General features: G+C 36.8%; 1 protein-coding gene and 1 pseudogene across 1 annotated transcript in view; one reads left to right on the top strand and one right to left on the bottom strand.

Annotated features, from left to right (window-relative positions):
* LOC118841655 (ATP-binding cassette sub-family A member 3-like) overlaps positions 1–20038 on the top strand; it is a 253568-nt gene that overhangs the window by 59654 nt on the left and 173876 nt on the right. Inside the window, exons 7-8 of the mRNA XM_036749234.1 lie at positions 8368–8502; positions 15073–15202. Coding sequence (XP_036605129.1) covers positions 8368–8502; positions 15073–15202 — 265 coding nt within the window. The remainder of the gene's footprint in view (positions 1–8367; positions 8503–15072; positions 15203–20038) is intronic.
* Positions 13768–14946, bottom strand: LOC118828252 (annotated as a pseudogene).

Genomic DNA, 20038 nt, shown 5'->3' with positions numbered 1-20038 from the left:
GGTCATTATGATTTGTGAGTATTATTTTTCGATTAATTGTAAAGCTCCAGAGGTGTCTACCTGGAGGGAAAGCTGACCATATCTTGTCAGCATTGATTCAAATTCCTGAGGCTTCCTTTTAACCTGGGCCAAAAGAAGTAGTAGAATATTGGCACAGCACATTTTAAATTGACCTGATTATAATAGAGGATTTCAAACTGTTTGTAAAATTTTTCCAGAAAAATATGAGCATGAATGGGGAACTGAAATATTAAGGAAATATATGAATTTGTGAAACAGTAAGGCAATAATAACAATGTAGATGATAATTGTCAAAATGCCTATGTAGTTCTGTATCACAAAGTATACGAGACTCTCCACATAGAAGGTAGAAGAAGTAATCCATTCACTCAGACACCAGAAAACCAGATCCCACAAGCCATTTATCCAGTCTGTCACAGCAATAAAACATTCAATACACAACATCACAACATGGAGCCTCGACATTCCAAAACCTCTCTGACTCCGTACTGGGGTCTTCCCCAAAACAAACTCACAGTACAGCTAAGTCAGCCTGTTTAGTTCTAACAGTCACAAGGGCAGCCACCAGCAGCCATATTGTCTCTCTCTCTCTCTCTCTCTCTCTCTCTCCCTCTCTCTTCCAGCATTTTCTGTGACATAACTTCCTTTTCCTGTCGGGAAGCTCCTCCCACGATGTAACTTAGGCTTCCTGTGACATAAGCAGGTCACATGGCCTATTAATGGGTGGGAAAGATCTTCAAATCAAAATTGCTAATACAGTTTGTGGATAATATTTCTTTTTAAAAGGGCTAAGGTTATCAGACTTAGAAATGTATATTTACATAATTTAAAAGTTCATATTGTTATTTGGCATTAAGAAATTTATTAACTGTATGACCCTAAGAAAGTTCTATTTATCTTAGTTTACTGTTGAGTAAGGGGATGGTGGTGGAATTCACTCTCAGGTATATTATGGGGATCACATAATTGTAAAAGTACTTGGCACAATGCTTGGCATAAAACAAATGCTATCTGAATGTAAACTGTTTAAGTTAAATATAATTGCTTCATATTCATTAACTTTATGTGGATTTTCTTAGATGTGAAGTTTATGTCAATGGTGATGAGGTGAATGATTCTCTGTGTAAAGCAATTTGGAAACATATCCAACTAAATTAAGGTCACCAGATTGGTAATTTGTTGGTTTTGGTTTTAAAGTTGAAATACATTATAATTTGGTAAAAAACTGTATCATCTGTGTTGTCAGAAAAGCAATTTCTCTTACAATCTATAAATGTTGTTAAGTTAAGAATTGTACTATAAAAAAAAGATCATTAATGAATGGGTTACGAAACTGTTAAGTCATTTGATTTAACCATGTGTTATAATATTTTGAAATATTGTAATTTAAGAAATTTTGAACTTCCAAGTTTTGTCTTATGAAACTTCCAAGGGAAGTTTTGGTTAAAAATGTTTCACTATCATTTATGAAATTTGTGAGATTGTTAATTAAACTATTGGAGTTATTGCTTAAATCAGGCATTTACAAAAGTATGTTCTTGAAAGGAAACTTGGTAACTATGCAAAGAAAAGACCTTGTGAAATCTTCTTTTATAAGTTTTATCAATTATGTGGAAGAAGCTTTGTGGCCAAAGAATTTAAGAATTGTGTGATAGTTGTGTTTTTGAGAAAGGAAAATATTTTTATGAAGATATGTTTTGTAAAATCTTTTGTGTGATTGTGTGGTCTAACTAAATTTCTATTTGCAACCTAATCTGCTCAGTAATTTAATATTGATGGCAGTTATTTCCAAACCTACTGCAAATTTTCTAAGCTTCATTCTTAGGCTTGTTATCTCCTTGGTGTCATGGTAAGAAGGGTATGACTTTTATTTTTTACTGTTTTCTCTTTTGGAATGCTAAGGTAATCAAGTACCTTTGAGTCTTGCCTTTCAAATGAAAAGGCAAGAAAAGTGGGCCTTTTGCAGTTTTTTGTTTGAGTGCTTCTCAGTACTAAGGCAATAATGCTTTGATTGAGTCTTGCCTTTGTGTGAATCAAGAGTCTTTGATTGAATCGGGAGTCTTCGATGACCTGCTTAAGTCACAAAATAGCCTAAGTCACATGAGCTTGAGTCTCATGGTAGTGATACCCTCTGACTCTGAAGAAGTGTGTGTGTGTGTGTGTGTGTGTGTGTGTGTGTGTGTATCCATATATATATATTTATATGTATATGTGTAAATGTTGACCTCAGAGTTAATATATATAAATATATTAACTCTGAGGTCAACATTTTGCTTGGGGCTCACTCACTGGAAGAGTGTTGTGTGATTTGACCAGACAAGACTCTGGGTAGCCATTGTTAAGGAGCCCCCCGGCTTTAAAAAAAAACCCCAGATTTTGGTGCTTCTCTCTCTGGTAGCTATCTATGTATTGCTGTGGATAGACTGTGTTATTTGCTCTGTTTATGTAATTTCTGTTTGTAATTTCTGTTAGTATTCTCTCTGAAGTTCAGGGTGCTGACTTTTCCCCCTGAACTAAGTAAATGGTATATGTATGTTTAATTAAATTTAGATTTTTAACCCCTTAAAGTTGCTTTCCTTAGAAAAGCAGATCAAAGAACCTGTGCTGGTAGCCCTCCTGTGTGCTGCTGTTGTTGGTCTTACACAGCCAGGGTAGTGGCTACTGCATTGTTGCTACATTTGGATCAGCCTTGAATAAGTGCTTTCAGAGAAACAGCAGAGGATAGCAACAGTGAGAGAGATTTATTTTCCCCCACCCGGGAAAAAGGATGAGAATAGAAAAAGGTGAGCAGGGGGCAGACATAAGCCAGTGGTGTTCTCTCCGAATTATTAGATCCAGCATCACATGGGGCTGGCCAGAATGTGTACAGGCAATGGCAGCTAGTGTCATTCTGGTGGAAGAAAGTTGGAAGTTGACATTTGAAGAGGCTCTGATAGTAAGTATCCCATATTAAGTTAGGACTGTTTTAACCCAAAGGGCCAGAAGGTAGCTGACTGACTCTTGAATTTGAAAATATGAAGCCATATTAATAGAAATAGATGATTTGGTGTTAGTAACTGAATTTTGTCTCAATCCTGTCCCTTTCCTTCAAAAAGGAGAGACGGAATGTGAGAATTTAGAATAATATCATCTTGATAATTATAGAGTACCTAACAAGTGTACATCCAGATTTGAGAGATATTCCCCTCCCCGAGGGATATCATCTTTTCATTGATGGATTTTTCAGAGTAATAGAGAGGAAAAGACATAATGGATATACTGTCATTGATGGTGAAAGTAATATTTTAGAGGAATCTGATGGACTACCTGACAATTGGTTAGCTCAAAATTGTGAATTAATTTTGTCAGTTTTACATCAAGAAAGCCATTGGGTAATGAAAGCAATGTGTGACCTAGCTTTAAGGAAGTATGGCTGTATAAGTATATATATATATATATATATATATATATATATATATATATACACATACACATACACACACACACACACACACACACACACACACACACACATATATATATATATATATATATATATATATATATATATATATATATATATAGTCAGCAAAAACATCTGTGAAGAGTGTCTTAAATGCAAGAAAATATAAAAAAGGGTATTAAGAAAGCAGTTTGGGTCTCCTGGAAGAAAGGCTAAGTGAGACCCAAATATTTGGAAAGTTATGCTTATAAAGAGGTTTCAGAGTAGTGAAGTAGGTTTTAGAGATTTTTATGGAGGTTGGAGACTACGGACAGGATGAGGAAGATGGATGGCAGGATAGGAGACACAAGATAAGGGAGACAAGGAAAATTTTATGACCCAGGGTGGAGGAAGCAATATTATCACTCCCTTTCCCCACTCCCTCCTACTTAATCAAGAAGGTATGTTAGAGTACAGCAACAGCCCTGGGCAAAGGAAGTAGGAGGAGAGGCTGCAAGTAGAGAAGCCTTCCTGTCAGCCTCTGTGCTTCGGGTAAGACAGCTGTTCATTTTATTGATAATTTTCTATGATCTGGAAATGCGCTTGATGTCACCTGAAGTTTATTGTTGGTATTACAATAAAGAGCAATTTGATTATATTGTTGATTATTGTTTTAATGCTAGAACCTAAAATTGTTAACTGATTACTGTGTATAGAAAAGAGGGGATTGGGTGAAAACCTTATCTGGATTGGTTCTGACCATTTAGAAGAGTCCTTCTATATGTATGAGGGTTGGCAGACAAGGGGTACCAGTACCAGCCCTTCCCTGTGGTCCATGCCGATTCTTCCTATTTTGTAAACTGGCCAAGGCCCCTAGAAACCATCTGTGTGGGCAAGGTTATTAGCCCCAGGAAAAGAACTTGTAGTATGAAGTTCCTAAACAGTGAACTTGACTTGCTGAGAAGTTACAAGCTTATGTACAATAGATAGAAAAGATTTCTAACAATTGACTTTTACACCAGGACAAGTTTAAATTTGAGAAGGAAAGATGTTAAATGGAATCCCTTACGTATGTGAATCCTGGTAAATCTTTATTGTTTATTGCAACTCAATGAAAGTAGAAATAACTATATCTGATTCTAAACTGTGATTAGTGAAACTTGCTGTTTAAGGTAAAAGACTCTTGGGACCATAATTAATTTTATTTTGAGTTTGAATTTGGGTATAATTATCTGCATTAAAGCAGTATCTGAGAGAAATGTCATAAGTTACTCAGAGGGAGTGTGATCCTGTACTGTTAACAGGTAGAGCTCAGCATCTGGGAAAAAGCCAAGAGGACAATATTAGCCTCAATCTAGGATGGGATCCTCCTGGCTCAGTTTCCCCATTGTGTTCCTTTGAAAAGGCATGTTTCCCAGCTGACTATTCCTGAGTCTGGCAATGAAGTGCAATTGATACTGCATGGTTGGAGAATTGTGAATATTATCTGAATTCAAATAGAGTCAGGGATGTTTTATCCTGTCATATTTAGTGTGTCACACGTCCCTGCCTTTTTCTTTCTTCTATATAGCAAATTTCTGTGATCAGAGCAAGTGGTCAGTAAAAAAAAAGATATGAGCACAATCTAAATATGTGAGATCTTGCTGTTTTGATCTGAATGGGTTCATTCTATATTAGTTATTGATAAATTAATACTCCTGTGTAGTCATGTGAAAAATAGAATCCCTGGAATAGAACATTCTTTCTAAATGTTATGGGAATAATTAGATAACAGGGAAAAAGAAGGGTACAAGCACAATGTTGAATTATTATCCCATAGACTAAGGCTAGGATTACTTTAAAGTTACAGAATTAAAGATGTATCTACATGGAATAAGGTCCTTACAAGTTTCAAAATTATGTAAGAGCAATTGGATATTAATAAAATTGGTTGAATTAATGACTGGAACTAAATCAGAGACATCTTCAGTTTGGGGAAAAGAATTTCAGTGTAAGTTTCTTAGAGGGAGGTAACTTGTGGAATACTTTTGCAGTGATGGAAAAGTTAAATGTTTCTGTTTTGATTTGAATTTATTCCATGACTTAAATATAAGTTAAAATTAGTGTTTGAACTATTATATGTTTATCTCATTCTTTCAGAGCGAGCATCATTAGAGGAGGAATTGACATGAAGCTAGGGAAATATGGTTCCTTTGCTTTAATTGTATCCCTAATCCTTTAGTGGCAAATTTCTATAATCAAAGGTTTTGTAAGCACAAAACAAATCTATTAAATAATTGATTCTGGAACATCTTAGTTTACTATAAAACTGAGCTATGAGGCTTAGAATTTTAGCCCAAACAACAACTAGCTATTTAGCCTTGATATCTGTTACTACTGTATATTTTTGTATAAGTTAGGGTCCTCTAATTCTTTTTAATAATATGGAGACAATTAGGTCAAGGGCTTGTGAGAATATTATTCTGTTACTTAGTTAATATCATTCTTGTCTCAGTTTTGTTACAACCAGTTAATGTTAAAAGAATGATGTGTGGGTTATTTTGTAAATGCCTTAAAGGATGTATTGTGTTAAGAATTGATTATTGAATGTATTTATATAAACATTGGAGCCTGTCATTAATTCTTTAGTGAAATCTCATCCTCCTGGTGTGGGGGAATTAATAATGGATTAGTGTAAAGTATAAGAAACTGGGTTCTAATATGAGTTTCTTGAACATGACAATTGGCCAAGGTTGTAATTTTGATTTTGTAAGAATGTTAAGCGTATAAGAGTTGAATGGTAATTGAAAATTGTGTCAAGATTAATTTTGTAGGACACAAGAAAGAGGATTTCTACAAAAAGATGAGAAGAAGATGCTCTGCTGAAGACTGCTTGAACAGGCATCCAGACCAGAAAACTGCATCAGATGATGTCCCCACCCCCACCCCAGATGGTTCCATGAGATGAGACTTCCAAATGGACAATTCATTGTTTACCTTTTTCTTTTGGTTCTGAGTATCTGTACTTACTGAGGGGATTGTCCCTCTTTGATTTTCCAATGCATCATCCCCCTGCCCTTCCCATATTTACTTAAAGGGGAGATAGATGAGGGGAAAAATTCATATGAGAAAGTATGAGTGCAAAGGTGTGGAAGCAGAATCCTTACTAAATAGAAAAAGGGGGGAAGTGTAAGAAAAGAAGGGCTGTTCTGCTTCCACAGCAAATAATGAAGAAACCAAATGAGTGATTGTGAGATATAAAAAAAAAAACTATGTTTCCACACAGCAGGAGGGAAGTGGGTTTTCTTCTCAGAAAACACAGAAGCATCAGGACCAATCCCAATCTAAAAGGGAAGGACCTTAATCAACTAATCTATATAAGCTGGCTCTGCTTCTTTGACTGCTATGTATGTTGTACATAATTTCTTTTCTTTTGGTGGGGAGGGGCTTAGAAATTTCCAGAAGTCTGGAGAAAGAGACTAAGCTGCCATCTTGCGGGTTATGTGACTCATGTGTATGATATCATCCACTCTTTATATTTAGGGTTAGAGTTGGAGTCGGAAAATATAATGAACTTGGAGCCACCACTATCGTGGATATTGATAGAACTGAATGAAAATTTTAGGGGGCCATTGAAACATGTAGAAAAAAATGTATGATTGAAACCTCATAGGTTCAGTATGAATTGCTTTCAATATGGTTTCAATATGCGTAGTGATTTCCCCTGATAATCATCCTGGGTCATGTTAAATACATAATCTATGTATGTGTCTTCTCCTTGTTGTAGTATAAATTCTTTCAGATTTGGGTCCGTATCTTATCTACATTTGTGTCCTCACTACTTACCAAGAAATCTTAAAATTTTTTTATTATATTTTTGAATGGCCATAGCAAACAAGGAAAAACGAATCTTGCCATTTTCCTCTCCTCCTGGTTTCTACCATGACTTCTCTGCCATGACCTCATGCTGGGCTTTTTTCCAATCGCTTTTTGATTATTTTAAATTACTGTAATTTTCTTTTTTATTTATTTAATATTTTTAGTTTTCAGCATTGATTTCCACAAGAGTTTGAATTACAAATTTTCTCCCCATTTCTACCCTCCCCCCCACTCCAAGATGGCATATATTCTGGTTGCTCCACTCCCCAGTCAGCCCTCCCTTCTATTACCCCACTCCCCCCCCCCATCCCCCTTTCCCTTTCTTGCAGGGCAAGATAGATTTCTATGCCCCGCTGCCTGTATATCTTCTTTCCTACTTCCATGCAAAAACTTTTGTTTTGAACATCTGCTTTTAAAACTTTGAGTTCCAAATTCTCTCCCTTCTTCCCTCCCCACCCACCTTCCCTAAGAAGGCAAGCAATTCAACATAAGCCACGTATGTATCATTATGTAAAACCCTTCCACAATACAAGTCTGGTAACTGCCACAGCTCACTGATTCAGGGTACTATGGCTTGTTCCACCTAGCTCCTGGTCTGGTTGGTCCGGTCTTGGCCTGCCCTGGGCTCTGCTCTGCTCCGCTCCTAGCACAGTGTGATAGACCTTACCTAGCAACCATCCAGGCTGTCCTCGGCTGCAGCCCTGCTTCCCTCTGCTATCTTGTGGGTTCTGCAGTTCTAGAATTTGTTCAGAGCCATTTTCATAGGTGTTTAGAGGGTCCTGGGGCAGAGCTTTCAGCAAGTCCCTGCTTTCTAGCCACCATCTTGGCTCCACCCCCAAATTACTGGCATTTTCCAAAGAGTGTTCTGACATTAAACATAGAGATTCAAATCTAAGGTAGTTTTAGAGTGAAAATTCACTACTTTGATGTTTATTCTTGCTTTGTCAAGTCTCAAAAATCAAAATTAGCAAAGTTATTTTATTTTCAACTGTTCAAGTGTTTCATAGTTGTTAATTTTTGTAATTATAATTGTAATCTTTGCAATTAAATTTTTATTTCCTTCTTAGAAATCATACTGGTTTAGAACTGCAACACCTACTGTAGAGATAAACATAGAACCCAACAGCCCTTTTGGAAATCCATACATTGAAGAGGAGCCTGTAGGGTTGGAAGCTGGGATTCAAACAAAACATCTCTCTAAGGTATTATTGTCCTGGATCTCTTTTCTAGCAAGGTGTTTCAGTTGTTGGCATTTAACATAGCAAAGAGCTATTAGATTTTAATGAACAAAGTCTTGTTAGAGTCTCTTCTTTCCCTGAAGAAAGTCAGGTGAAGGAATTAACTTAAATTTGCAGGCAACAGTACCCGTTTGTTTTTTTAATTATTTTTTTTCCAGTTAACAAGTAAATCAGCTCTCCTAATTCTCTCTCATACTGAGAAAAAGAAAAGAAAAAACAAAGCCCTTGTAACAAATATAAATGGTAAAACAAAACAAATTCTGTCATTGGTTATGTCCAAAAATGTGTGTCTTGAGGTGTCATTGCACTGATCAGTTTTTAAATCTTTCCAAATTGTTTTTCTTTGCATTCTTTTTTTTCTAAATAAGTTGTTCTGCTTTTGCTCACTTCATTCTGTATCACTTCATATAAGTTTTCTATTCCTTCTCTGATATTGTCCCCTTCATGTTTTCTTGTGGCACAATATTCCATTACATTCATGTGCCACAGTTTGTTCAGCCATTCTCCACTTGAACACCTCATTAGTTTCCACTTCTTTACTAGAGCAATAAAAGGGCTGTTACAAATATTTTTGTGCGTGTGGATCCTTTTTATCTTTGATCTTTTGGGGGTATTAAGCCTACCATTGGTATTACTGAAAAAGCAAATGTATTCTTCAGTCATCTATAGTGGCTGTCTCAGTGTGCCTGTATTCCTGTAGCCCCTCTAACATTTGTCATTTTCCTTTCTTGTCATCTTTGCCAATGTGACAAAGTGATCAGAGTGTGAAGCAAAATATTAGATATGTTTTAATTTTTTCTAATTAATTATAATTTATAGGATACTTTCATTTGGTTCTTAATTTCTTAGATTTTTAACTTTGGAAATTCCTTGTTCATGCCCTTTGAATGCTTATCTATTGAGGAGGATAACTATCATACTTAAATACTTGAATTAGTTCTTTATATATCTTGGATATCATACCTTCAGCAAGGAAAGTTGCTGCAAAGGTTTTTTTCTGGTTAATTGTTTCCTTCATAATTTTAACATCATGGATTTTGTGCAAAAGCTTTCCTCAATTTCTTGTTTTCATCTCAGCTAGCATTTCTAGCACTCTGTCATATAATAATGATAATGAACATGCTTGCTTTACCTCAATTTTTTAAGAAAGATGCCAAGTTAATCTCAATTATTTATAATACTGGCTTTCGGTTTTATATGGATACTATAATGTCAATGAAAGGTTCATTTGTTCCTAATATGTTTATTATTTTTTAGCAGAAATGGGCTGGGCATGATGGTACATGCCTCAAATTCCTGCTGCTAGGGAGGCATTTAACTTAAATTTAATTTGGGAGCTCTGAGCTTCACTGCGACTCATTAAGTCTGGCACCAATACACATTAAGCCCCTGGATACAGAAGGCAGCTGGGTTGCCCAAGGAGGGATGGATTGGCCCAGGTCAGAAAATGAAACAGGTTAAAACTTAGATGCCAACAGTATTGGGATTGGACTTGTGGTCACCACTGCATTTCCAGCCAAGATGAAATGGGGGTGGGGGGGATCTAGTATCAAAAAAAAAAACAAACAGAAATGGATGTTGCATTTTTTCATCTATTAATATTATTATATGATTGTGGTTATTTTTGTTTTTAATATGGTTTGTCATGTTTATGATTTTCTAATATAAAACTGAGCTTACATTCCTAGTATACATCCTACATGGTCATAATGGGCAGGTTTTTTTAATGTGTTGCTGTAGCCTCTTTGCTAATATTTTATTCGAAATTTTTGCATATATATTTATAAAGGATATTCATCTATAGGGTAGTTTCTGTGCTTTGTCTCTTCCTGGTTGAGGTATAAAGACCATATCTGAGTCACAAAGAGAATTTGGTAGAATCCATTCTTTTCTTATCTTTGCAAAATAGTTTATGTACCATTAGAATTAATCTTTGAATGTTTGATAGACTTGTGAATCCATCTAGTCCTGGGGATTTTTCCTTGGTAGTTCATTTCTGGCTTGCTCAATTTCTTTTACTAGAATTGGGTTTTATTTAAATTCTCTCTTCTCTTCATTTGTTTATTTTGTATTTCTTTATATTCATCCGAGTTTGACATTTTATTGACACATAATTGGACAGAATAGCTGCTTATATTTTCATTTATTTCAACATCATTTGCTTTTTTTTTCAAAAACCAGCTTTTATTTATCAGTGCTTACTATTTTCTCATTCTCTTTGTTCTACAACCCGTTGACCACCTCACCCCAGTGTCTGACAAAAGTGGCCTTTCTACTGGCCAAGGCCAGCCCCTCTATGTGTGACTGTGATCTCTTCCTATGTTCTCCTGCAGTTTTCATCCTCAATAATCCTCCATCTCTCGAATTTTTAACATTTCCTGTTAGTTTCTTCTTTTCTTATTGCTTTAAGACATGCCTAAGTCACCCTCTTCCTAAAAAATATTTCACTAGATCCTATGATCCCCTAAAGCTATTATCATATTTCTTTCCTCCATTTCTCAGGCAGATACCTTTAAAGTGTTACCTGTACTTCCTCTTCTTCCACTCACTTAACTATTTGCAACCTGGCTTCCAGCATCATCATTCAATTTAAATTCTAATCTTTCTTGACCCATTTACTGCATTTTACACCATTGATCATCTTTCCCTTTTCTTTTCGGATTTTTATGACCGTACTCTCTACTGGTTGACCTCTCACCTGTCTGCACACTCCTCAGTCATCTTTATTGGCTTATCATTCACATCATGTCCCCTAATTGTGAGTGTTCCCCATGGTTCTTTCCTGGGTCCTCCTATCTTCTTCTATATTCTTTCTGTTAGTAACTTTAGAAGTTCTCAAGAATCTAATCATTAACTCTGTGCAGATGACTCCAATCTCTACACATCCAGACTATTTTGTCTCTCAATCTATAATCACAAATTGACTACTAGATATTAAAATGAATTCATTATCTTTACTCCTAGACTCTCCTTCTTCCAGATGTTTCTATTTTCTGTGGAAGGTGTCATCATCATACTTCTAGTGTCAGGTTCTCTGCATTATCATAAACTCACTCTCCCTCATGCCACATATCCATTAAGTCTCTAAATCTTGCAATTTCTACCTCACAACATCTTTCATATCTGACTCCTGCTCTCTACTCATATAGCTACCATCCTAGTTCAAGCCTTCATCACCTTGATTATTGCAACAATCTTCTCATTGGTCTCCCTGCCTCTTTTCTCTCTACTTCAGTCCACTGTATACAAAGTAATTTTCCATAAGCAGAGATATAACTAAATGACTCCTTTAATCAACCAACTCCAGTGGCTTCCCATTGCCTCTAGAATAAAATATAAACTCTTCTGTTTAAATTTTGACCCCAATCTAACTTTTCATTCTTACTGGACATTACACCCTGTCCATCTATGATTCAACCAAACTGGCCTTCTTTCTGTTCCTTAACTTCGGTTCCTATCTATCATCTACTGGCCATACCCCATGCCTTGGATGCACTGACTCCTTACCTCCACTTTATGGAGTCCCACTCTTCCTTTAATGTGCAGCTCAGGCACCATCTTGCACACGAAGCCTTACTGGTCTTTCTCCCCCACCCTTTCATTAACCTTCACACACTGCTAGCACTCTCTTTCCCAGTTAGCATGCTTCTTTGGGCTTCTCTTTCTATGGCACTGATAAAAGTTTTCAGTCTATTTACCTGCAGTCCTGCTGGCTTCTCTGGTGGGACTCCTCTTCCATTGTTCAATCTCATGTTCTTTTTAGATCATTGCTGGAGTAATAGTAGGAGAGTTGGGCTCTTATGGGTTCTAAAATTAAACTAAAGTCCTCCTTCATTGTTCTTACAAAATAAATCAATTGTTTTATCACTTCAATGAACTTTTCTGTTTTACTTGCCGTGTCTCATTGAGTTTCTAGATTTCCATTTTTGTCCCTGTTACAGGATTAATAATTTGCTAACTTTCTAGTTTTAATTGCATACTCAAATATTCCATTTTTAATTCATTTCTTTTGTTGATATAAGGGCTTAAATACAAATATTTCCCTAATAAAGTCTCTCATCACCCCTCGTATGAAGTTTTGTTTTTCTTGTGTTTTGTCTTTACAAATTAAAATGGTCTTTGTATTGATAAATTGAAACATAAAACATGATCACATTTAAAAGAACTTAACAGAAGGTAGCAACTGAACTGGGCTTTAAAGTAAGCCATGAATTCTGAGGAGTAAACATAAGGAGGGAGGATAGACATTCCAGGAAAGTGAGATGGTGTAGCAAATGTAAGGAAGCAGGCTATGGCATGTTGAGTTCTGGGAACAGCAAGAGAAATGAGGGTTGTAAAAGTTATTGAGAGACAGATTGTGAAGGACCTGGAATGTTATGATGGCTAATGAGTATGTATTTTGCCCTAGAGGCAATAGGGAACCATGGAAAATTTTTTAGCAGGCAAATGACACGTCAGATGATCTTAGAAAGATTATTTTAGTAAATGTGTGGGTATCAATATCTATATCTTGTTTGTAAATAGTGATTTGTATGTTGTCTGCAGTACTAAACTGTGAGCTCCACAAAAGCAAAAGAAAAACCCAAACAAAAAACTTAACAGGTATATATCAACGTATTTCAGAATGGATGTCTTGCTTTTTTCATTCAGGAGAGTATGGTTGCCTCCTTTTCACTTGGTTGTACCAGTCTTCATTTTGTTTTGTTTTGTTTTTGGCAGGGCAATTGAGGTTAAGTGACTTGCCCAAGGTCATATAGCTAGTACATGTGTCAAGTGTCTGAGGCCGGATTTGAACTCAGCTCCTCCTGACTCAGGGGCCGGTGCTCTACTCACTGTGCCACCTAGCTGCCCCACCAGTCTTCATTTTGAATCAGTTGTCTACTGTGGGCAGGTAAAGGCAAAGCTTCATTCAACAGGACATTTGCTATTTATTCAAGTCTTTCTGCAGTGTTAGAAAACCTTTCCTTATTTTATATTTTAAAATCAATACTTAAACAAAACCAATCCCTTGCTTTGGCTTATTACAAATTTTCTTTTATAAATAACTTCCCTCCCGCAAACTTTAGGAACTTTATTCAAAAAAGTGAAGCTGGAGGAATTTAAAAATACCCATCACTTTACTCTCTTTAATAGACTGCTCAAACTTTCGAGGACAGCTGCAGGGTTTGCTTAGTACAGTCACAGGACACCATGCCACCAGCTTCTTCTTGACAGATAGATGAGGTCTTCCTAATCATTCTTATCCTCTCCTTGGTAATATCTATACTCTGGCTTCAGTTTCCAGGTATTTTTGTGGGTCCCCTTAACATTGTAAATTCCTATTTTTCTCAAGATTTCCTTCAGGTACATCACAAGCTTACTTGGTGATGTCCACTAAAACTTTAATGTTGTAATACTGATGTTTTTCAAAAGCTGAAAACATGTCCAAAACCTGTTGCTTATCAGCTCTAGCTCACTTTCCATCTTCTTTCTTTTTCTTCTCATATTCAATATTGTCTTGATGATTAGCCACTTGTTTAAAATTGGTTGTAACAGCTTTGTCCAGCTGTTGCAATAATCTTTTGAAGATTCTATTATTTGTAACCTCTTCAATCTCATATAATTTTCACTGGCAGTAGGTCTGCATTCAGTACGCTGTACTACTATGCCTTCCAGTGAAAATTTATCATTGTTATTGCTCTCAGAATTTTCTTCAGGCTGACCTTCTGATGAGCTCTCTGTAAAAACTGTCTTCCCATGTGGTTGTTCTCTAGGAACAATAACAGAAGCAGTTTTTTTCCACCAGTATCATGGATATTTGCAAGTTAGTCATTCAAAGTAAAAGATACCTCAGTCCTTCCTTGATTCTTTATAATGCTCAGCTTTCCTTCTCCTCTTCCTGAAGCTTTCGCCCATTGCTGAGACAAGTACTTAGGAACCTTCACGAGCCACACTCCAGTGTTTTGTCTGGCATGGGTCAAGTCAAGCTCCAGCACTTGGCCAAGGCTAGGCACTGATGGAGAAGAAAGGAGTACAGGTTCTGGGAGGATGGTCTGGAGGTCACAGCTCTAGAGCTACTGGCATCACTCCAAAGCTGGGAAGTGGTTAGCTTGGGGATCCCTTGTATGAAGTTTTAGAAGAACCTCCCAGCTGTTCTTGCTGCTTGTTTCTCTCCTCTCTAATGCAACTAAAACAGCCCTTGGAAGACCTAAAGTTTTGTGATTTTGGATCCTTGTAACTTTGGATGCTTGCTTTTCCCTTTATCTCTCTATTGGAGCTTCATAACATGGTATTCTGGAAAAATTGACAGCATTGTGGATTCTTCCTGTGTTCAGAAGCATCATTAAGAGATGCCTTGAGGTAAATTTTCTGTTAGATAAGTTTCAAACCTTTTTGCACTATGAAGTAGAAATGTCTTTTCTTTTGCATTTTTCTTTTTGGATTTGATGGTTTCAACAGAAGATTAATATGCCATAAATTCTTCAGAAATGCCAGATATATGTGTGTGTATGTGTATATGTGTGTATAATTACTCTTTGTTGTCTTATTCCACAGGTGTTCACCATAAACCAGGTTAAGAAATATGCAGTAAGTGATCTGACTATGAATTTTTATAAGGGACAAATCACTGTCCTTCTAGGACATAATGGAGCAGGGAAAACCACCACTCTGTCAATGCTCACAGGTACATTATTAGCTCTAGTCATCTGAGGAGCCAGGGATTTGACTTTCATGTTTTCAAAACTGGAGAAGACGTTAACTAGCTCCACAATATCAGGCTTTCATCTCCCTCTCTCATAGTTGGATTTATCATTTCAACATTCATACACACACTACATATATATATATATATATATGTATGTACATATATATATATAGTGTGTGTGTGTGTTTATAATATTGCAATGAACAAAAATCCATCTTTCCCTCTCCTACCCTAACCTCCCTACCCTATCCCAATTGAAAGTAATAGCAAAACAAAATAGGTTAAAAACATATACAACCATTCAAACCAGATTTCCACATTTGGCCATGTCCAAAAAATTTGTCTCATTCAGCATTTTGAGTCCTTCACCTCTCTATCAGGAGACAGATGATGTAAAGATGAAACATCATCATTGGGCTTCTGGAATCATGGTTGGTCATTACACTGATAAGAGTTCCTAATTCTCCCAGAATCATTTGCTTTTACTATATTATTGTCATTGTAAAAATTGTTTTCTTGGGTCTGTTCACTTCACTCTGTAGCACTTCATATAAGTCTTTCCAGGTTTCTCTGAAAATCTTTATTTTTTCTTACAGCACAATAACACTCCATCCTATTTATTTAACATAACTTATTCTTCCATTCCCTAATTTATAGGTACCCCTTCTGGTTCCCATTCTTTGCTACTTCAAAAGAGCTATAAATATTTTTGTCCATTTTTAGAATTGGTTTTGCTTAGGACTAATCCTTCCCTCTAATTCCCACTTCTTCTCTTCCTCCTTCCCTCCTATTTGCCTGTAGAGTAAAATGTGTTTCTGTTCCCACCTGTGTATGTATATCTTCTTCCTTCTTTTGATCAGTTCATATGAGAGTGAGAGTCAAGTCTGCTCACCATTACCACTTAACATCAGCAGATTCATTATGAATTGTAAAGATTTGGCATTAGCTGGTGATCACATAGAGAAGATTATTAAGCTCTAGGACTCAGTCCTTCTGAATAGAGAAGACTAGATTTCTGGTCTTTGTTATCCATATTGTCACCCATTCAAGGGACCATTGTATTGCTTGTTTGTTTGTTTGTTTATCTAATTTCTTGTTGTTATTTTGGAATTTTTTGCTAGCATTCTTAGTTTTGCTTTTGTTTTTTTTTTTTCCAGGACCGGAGTATTTATAGCTTTGGGGGTTGTTAACCTGAATGCCATTACAGTTGAAAGGCAATATGCTTTCTCTTCCTTCCTCACATAGCTAGGAAGAATCAATATCTTCCTGTTGTTATGGGGCAAGGATGGCGGAGGGGTGAAGTGTGCAATCAAAGTATTTGCAGCAAAAGGAAATCCACATATGGACCCCAGGCTCAAGTTGATTGTTTGTTTTGTGCATCCCTGCCAAGAGCATAGAGGCTAGTGATGGAGGGGTGCTGAATTAGCCTTTTAAATATTAGCATTATCTGATGTTATTTCATAAGAGTTTTACCTTGTCACAGTTGTGCGTGTGTGTGTGTGTGTGTGTGTGTGTGTGTGTGTGTGTGATTTAGATTAACTTGTAATTCAAAATCTACTTCACAGAGTGTAACTCCAATGGCCTGGCCACATTATTCGAATGCAAAAGTTACGCTTGCCAAAAAGACTATACTATGGAGAACTCACATGGGGTAAGCATTCACATGGTAGTCAGAAGAAGTGATACAAGGACACTCTTGAGGTCTCTCTTAATAACTTGGGAATTGATTATGTGTCATGGGAGACACGGGCATAGGACCACTCAGCATGGCATACCTTCATCAGAGAAGGGGCTGTGCTCTGTGAACAAAGCAGAATTGAAGTAGCTGAAAAGAAATGCAAGATATACAAATTTAGAGAATAGTTAAGTCTTGATCATTGTTTGATCTTTTATTATTCCTTTTATATCTTAGCCAGAATGGGAAAGCTGGGCATAGCTATAACCTTTTGTATTGTTATCTTAACTAAAGTTCTGTCATTAGCTCATTCCAGACTACATATGGAATCTTCTGCACTCTTCTGTCCAGTGTATTCCTAAAAAACTTAACTGGGCAGCCAAGATCCTGAGGTTTCGTATTGCAAATCTCCCACCCCTAGTCTCTCATATGAACCTTCATCTTATCTGTCTCAATCAATGTGGCCCAGTTAACATTACATTTTTTCTATTGCTTCTTTTTTGTTTTTAAATTCTGAACTTGAACATCAAAAAAGAGTGTATATATGGCAGAACACAAAAAAGATAATTATATGTGGAATTGTGCCATTCTTCATGCCACTTTTTTAAAGTATCTAATAAATTCTACACTTTCAAAACTGTCTTTGTTCCCTTCTAAACTTCCTACTATCTATATTTTTTGTTTGGATGTTTCAATGGTCCCCATTTTATTTGTAGCAAAGCTCTTCTTCTCCCCCAACCTCTTCCAATTAATAATTGAAAGAAAAAACAAACTATCCACACAGATAGGCTTTCTGGGGATGATGAAAAGGGACATGCCTACTGTCATGTCAAATAACTAAATAGATTTTAGGCTTTCAAGGCTGTCCTAAGTTTTGCCTTGGCCAAATAATATTTAATGCCTCAGTTCCAGATATCTATGATACAATTTTACTAATCCTGTCATAGATGGGCTGATGACCAATCCTTTTTTTGACCCTCCCCTATGTCAAGTGCCATACCCAAAGCAAGGCCAGTAATCTGAGACACACTGTTTTTCTCAAGTCTTTCGGAATTATCTTCATCCTGGTCTGAGAGATAGTAGTCAAGATAGTGATATGTTTTTTTTTTTTGACAGACACATGCTGCCACTTGTATCTCCCTCAGTGTCTTCTTGCTTCAGCTAAGCTGGTTTGCCTGCCCTGGCTCCTTCCCAACAAGGGATGCTTCCCTATATGATGGCTGTGGGGACCAGGATTAATGGTTTAGGAGGGGGTACTGTCATTCCTATGACTATTCTGCTCAGGGTCTCGGATTATCTCCTTTAGGATCTGAGGGGAGGTTGTAGGTGAGGTGGTAGTGACGGTTTGACTTGCCTGGTACATGCCATCACTTATCTCTCCCTCAGGGTGCTTTGTTATTTAGGTTCCTGCAATATCATAGAGGAAAATAGTTGCAAATGACCTAAGAATGTTGATCAATGCAGTAACCAGTTATGACTCCACAAAACTGATGAATCATGTTTTGCATCTCTTGGCAGAAAGGCGATAGATTCAAGGTGCAGAATGAGGCATGATTTTTTTTCAGAAATGGCCTATATATGGATTTGTTTGTGTGATTATTTGTAACAAGACAAGACTTTTATTTTTTTGAGGGAAATAGAGTGATAATCATAATGATATTAAAACAAAAAAAAGAAAGGAGCAGAATTATTTTTTAAGAAACTGAAGAGAATAAAAGAGGGTTCTAAAGGGGACACAAAAAAAGCATGGTAGTGATGAAACTACCTTGTTATATTTGAAATATGCAAAATAAAAGCAAGCTGTACACAATGGAAATTCATGGTTTCATTTGTAGTTTTCTTTTTCTTTTGTCCATCATTTAGGGAAATGTTGACATTTTTTAAGTTTATCAAAGTCAGAGGTTCTATACCTAAATTTTGTACAGCTCAGCATAGATAAGCATTGTACTTTATCAAATGAATTTGTCTGCATCTGTTGATATTGTTGAAAGGAAACATCTTCATTAGGGCTTCATCCTAATAAATGGTCAGGCTCAGGAAAAAGGAGTTTATTATTATGTATAAGACATATGCATTGCATGGGCCTGACCCCAAGGTCAAGCCGTGCTTAATCTTTTAAAGACAAACTTTGGTAACAAAAGAAGTCCATTCTGATAGGCTAGTATTCTGGTGGGCTAGTGTTGCATCAGTGTTGAATTTATAATCCAGCTGGGATGCTGATTTCTAAAAGGGATCAAAGCACATATGGCTGTTATGCTGGGCCTGGCACATAGGGCAGCTTCCCTAAGAAAGAGCGTTACCTTTACCTGTGTAACCCTCCCTCCCACCTGTGGTGTAAGAGAGTTGTCACATTTACCTGTGCAGCCCCCTGTCACATACATCTCTAAAGAGAATGGAAATCATGGGTACATTCAGATTTACGTGGATAAATGGTAGTGGATAAATTCTTCAATATAAATATTTTTAACTTGTTTATTACTTCTCTAACACTGAACCATTCTTGCATCCCTTCTACAAATTTAACTGGATTGTAGTGAATAATTTTTATATATTCATGAAAGATATTAGTATGTAATTCTGTTTCTTTTCCTTATCCTTCACTGATTTGGATATTAGGACTATATTTGTCCCATAAAAAGATTTTAATGGGACTTCCAGGAGCCAAGATGGCAGAGTAGCAGTAAATTGCTGTGTAATTCTCCCGTACTCACCTTCACACAGCCGTAAAATAGAGCTCCAAAACAAGTGCTTTAACAACAGAACTAGCAAAAGATGGGATGAAACAATCTCCAAGAAATTTGGAGGATTGGCAAGAAAGGTCCATCTCACTCGGGTGAAAGGGGAGTGCAGTCTGGGATGGAAAATGTCCCAGCAAGGCAGCAGCAGGCCCCACCTCAGCAAACCAGCAGGAGATCCTGAGCCCCAGTGTGGTAGAGCAGGCAAACCCCAACACCAGGACCACCACATGACTTGGCATAACCAGGAAACAGCATACTCCAGGAACCACCATGTGATGCAGCACAGCCCTCAGACAACCAGGTAGATACATACCCGACAGGTGCCTCAGCAAACAGACAGCCACCAGTCAGAGCTACAGCATAGCCCTAGGCAAATAGGCAGCCTCCAGAGACCAGGCCACC

Source organism: Trichosurus vulpecula, chromosome 1, assembly GCF_011100635.1.
Source record: "Trichosurus vulpecula isolate mTriVul1 chromosome 1, mTriVul1.pri, whole genome shotgun sequence".
Classification (NCBI taxonomy): Eukaryota; Metazoa; Chordata; class Mammalia; order Diprotodontia; family Phalangeridae; genus Trichosurus; species Trichosurus vulpecula.
Note: the sequence above shows the minus strand (reverse complement) of the source record. Positions and strands in the feature narration are given on the sequence as shown.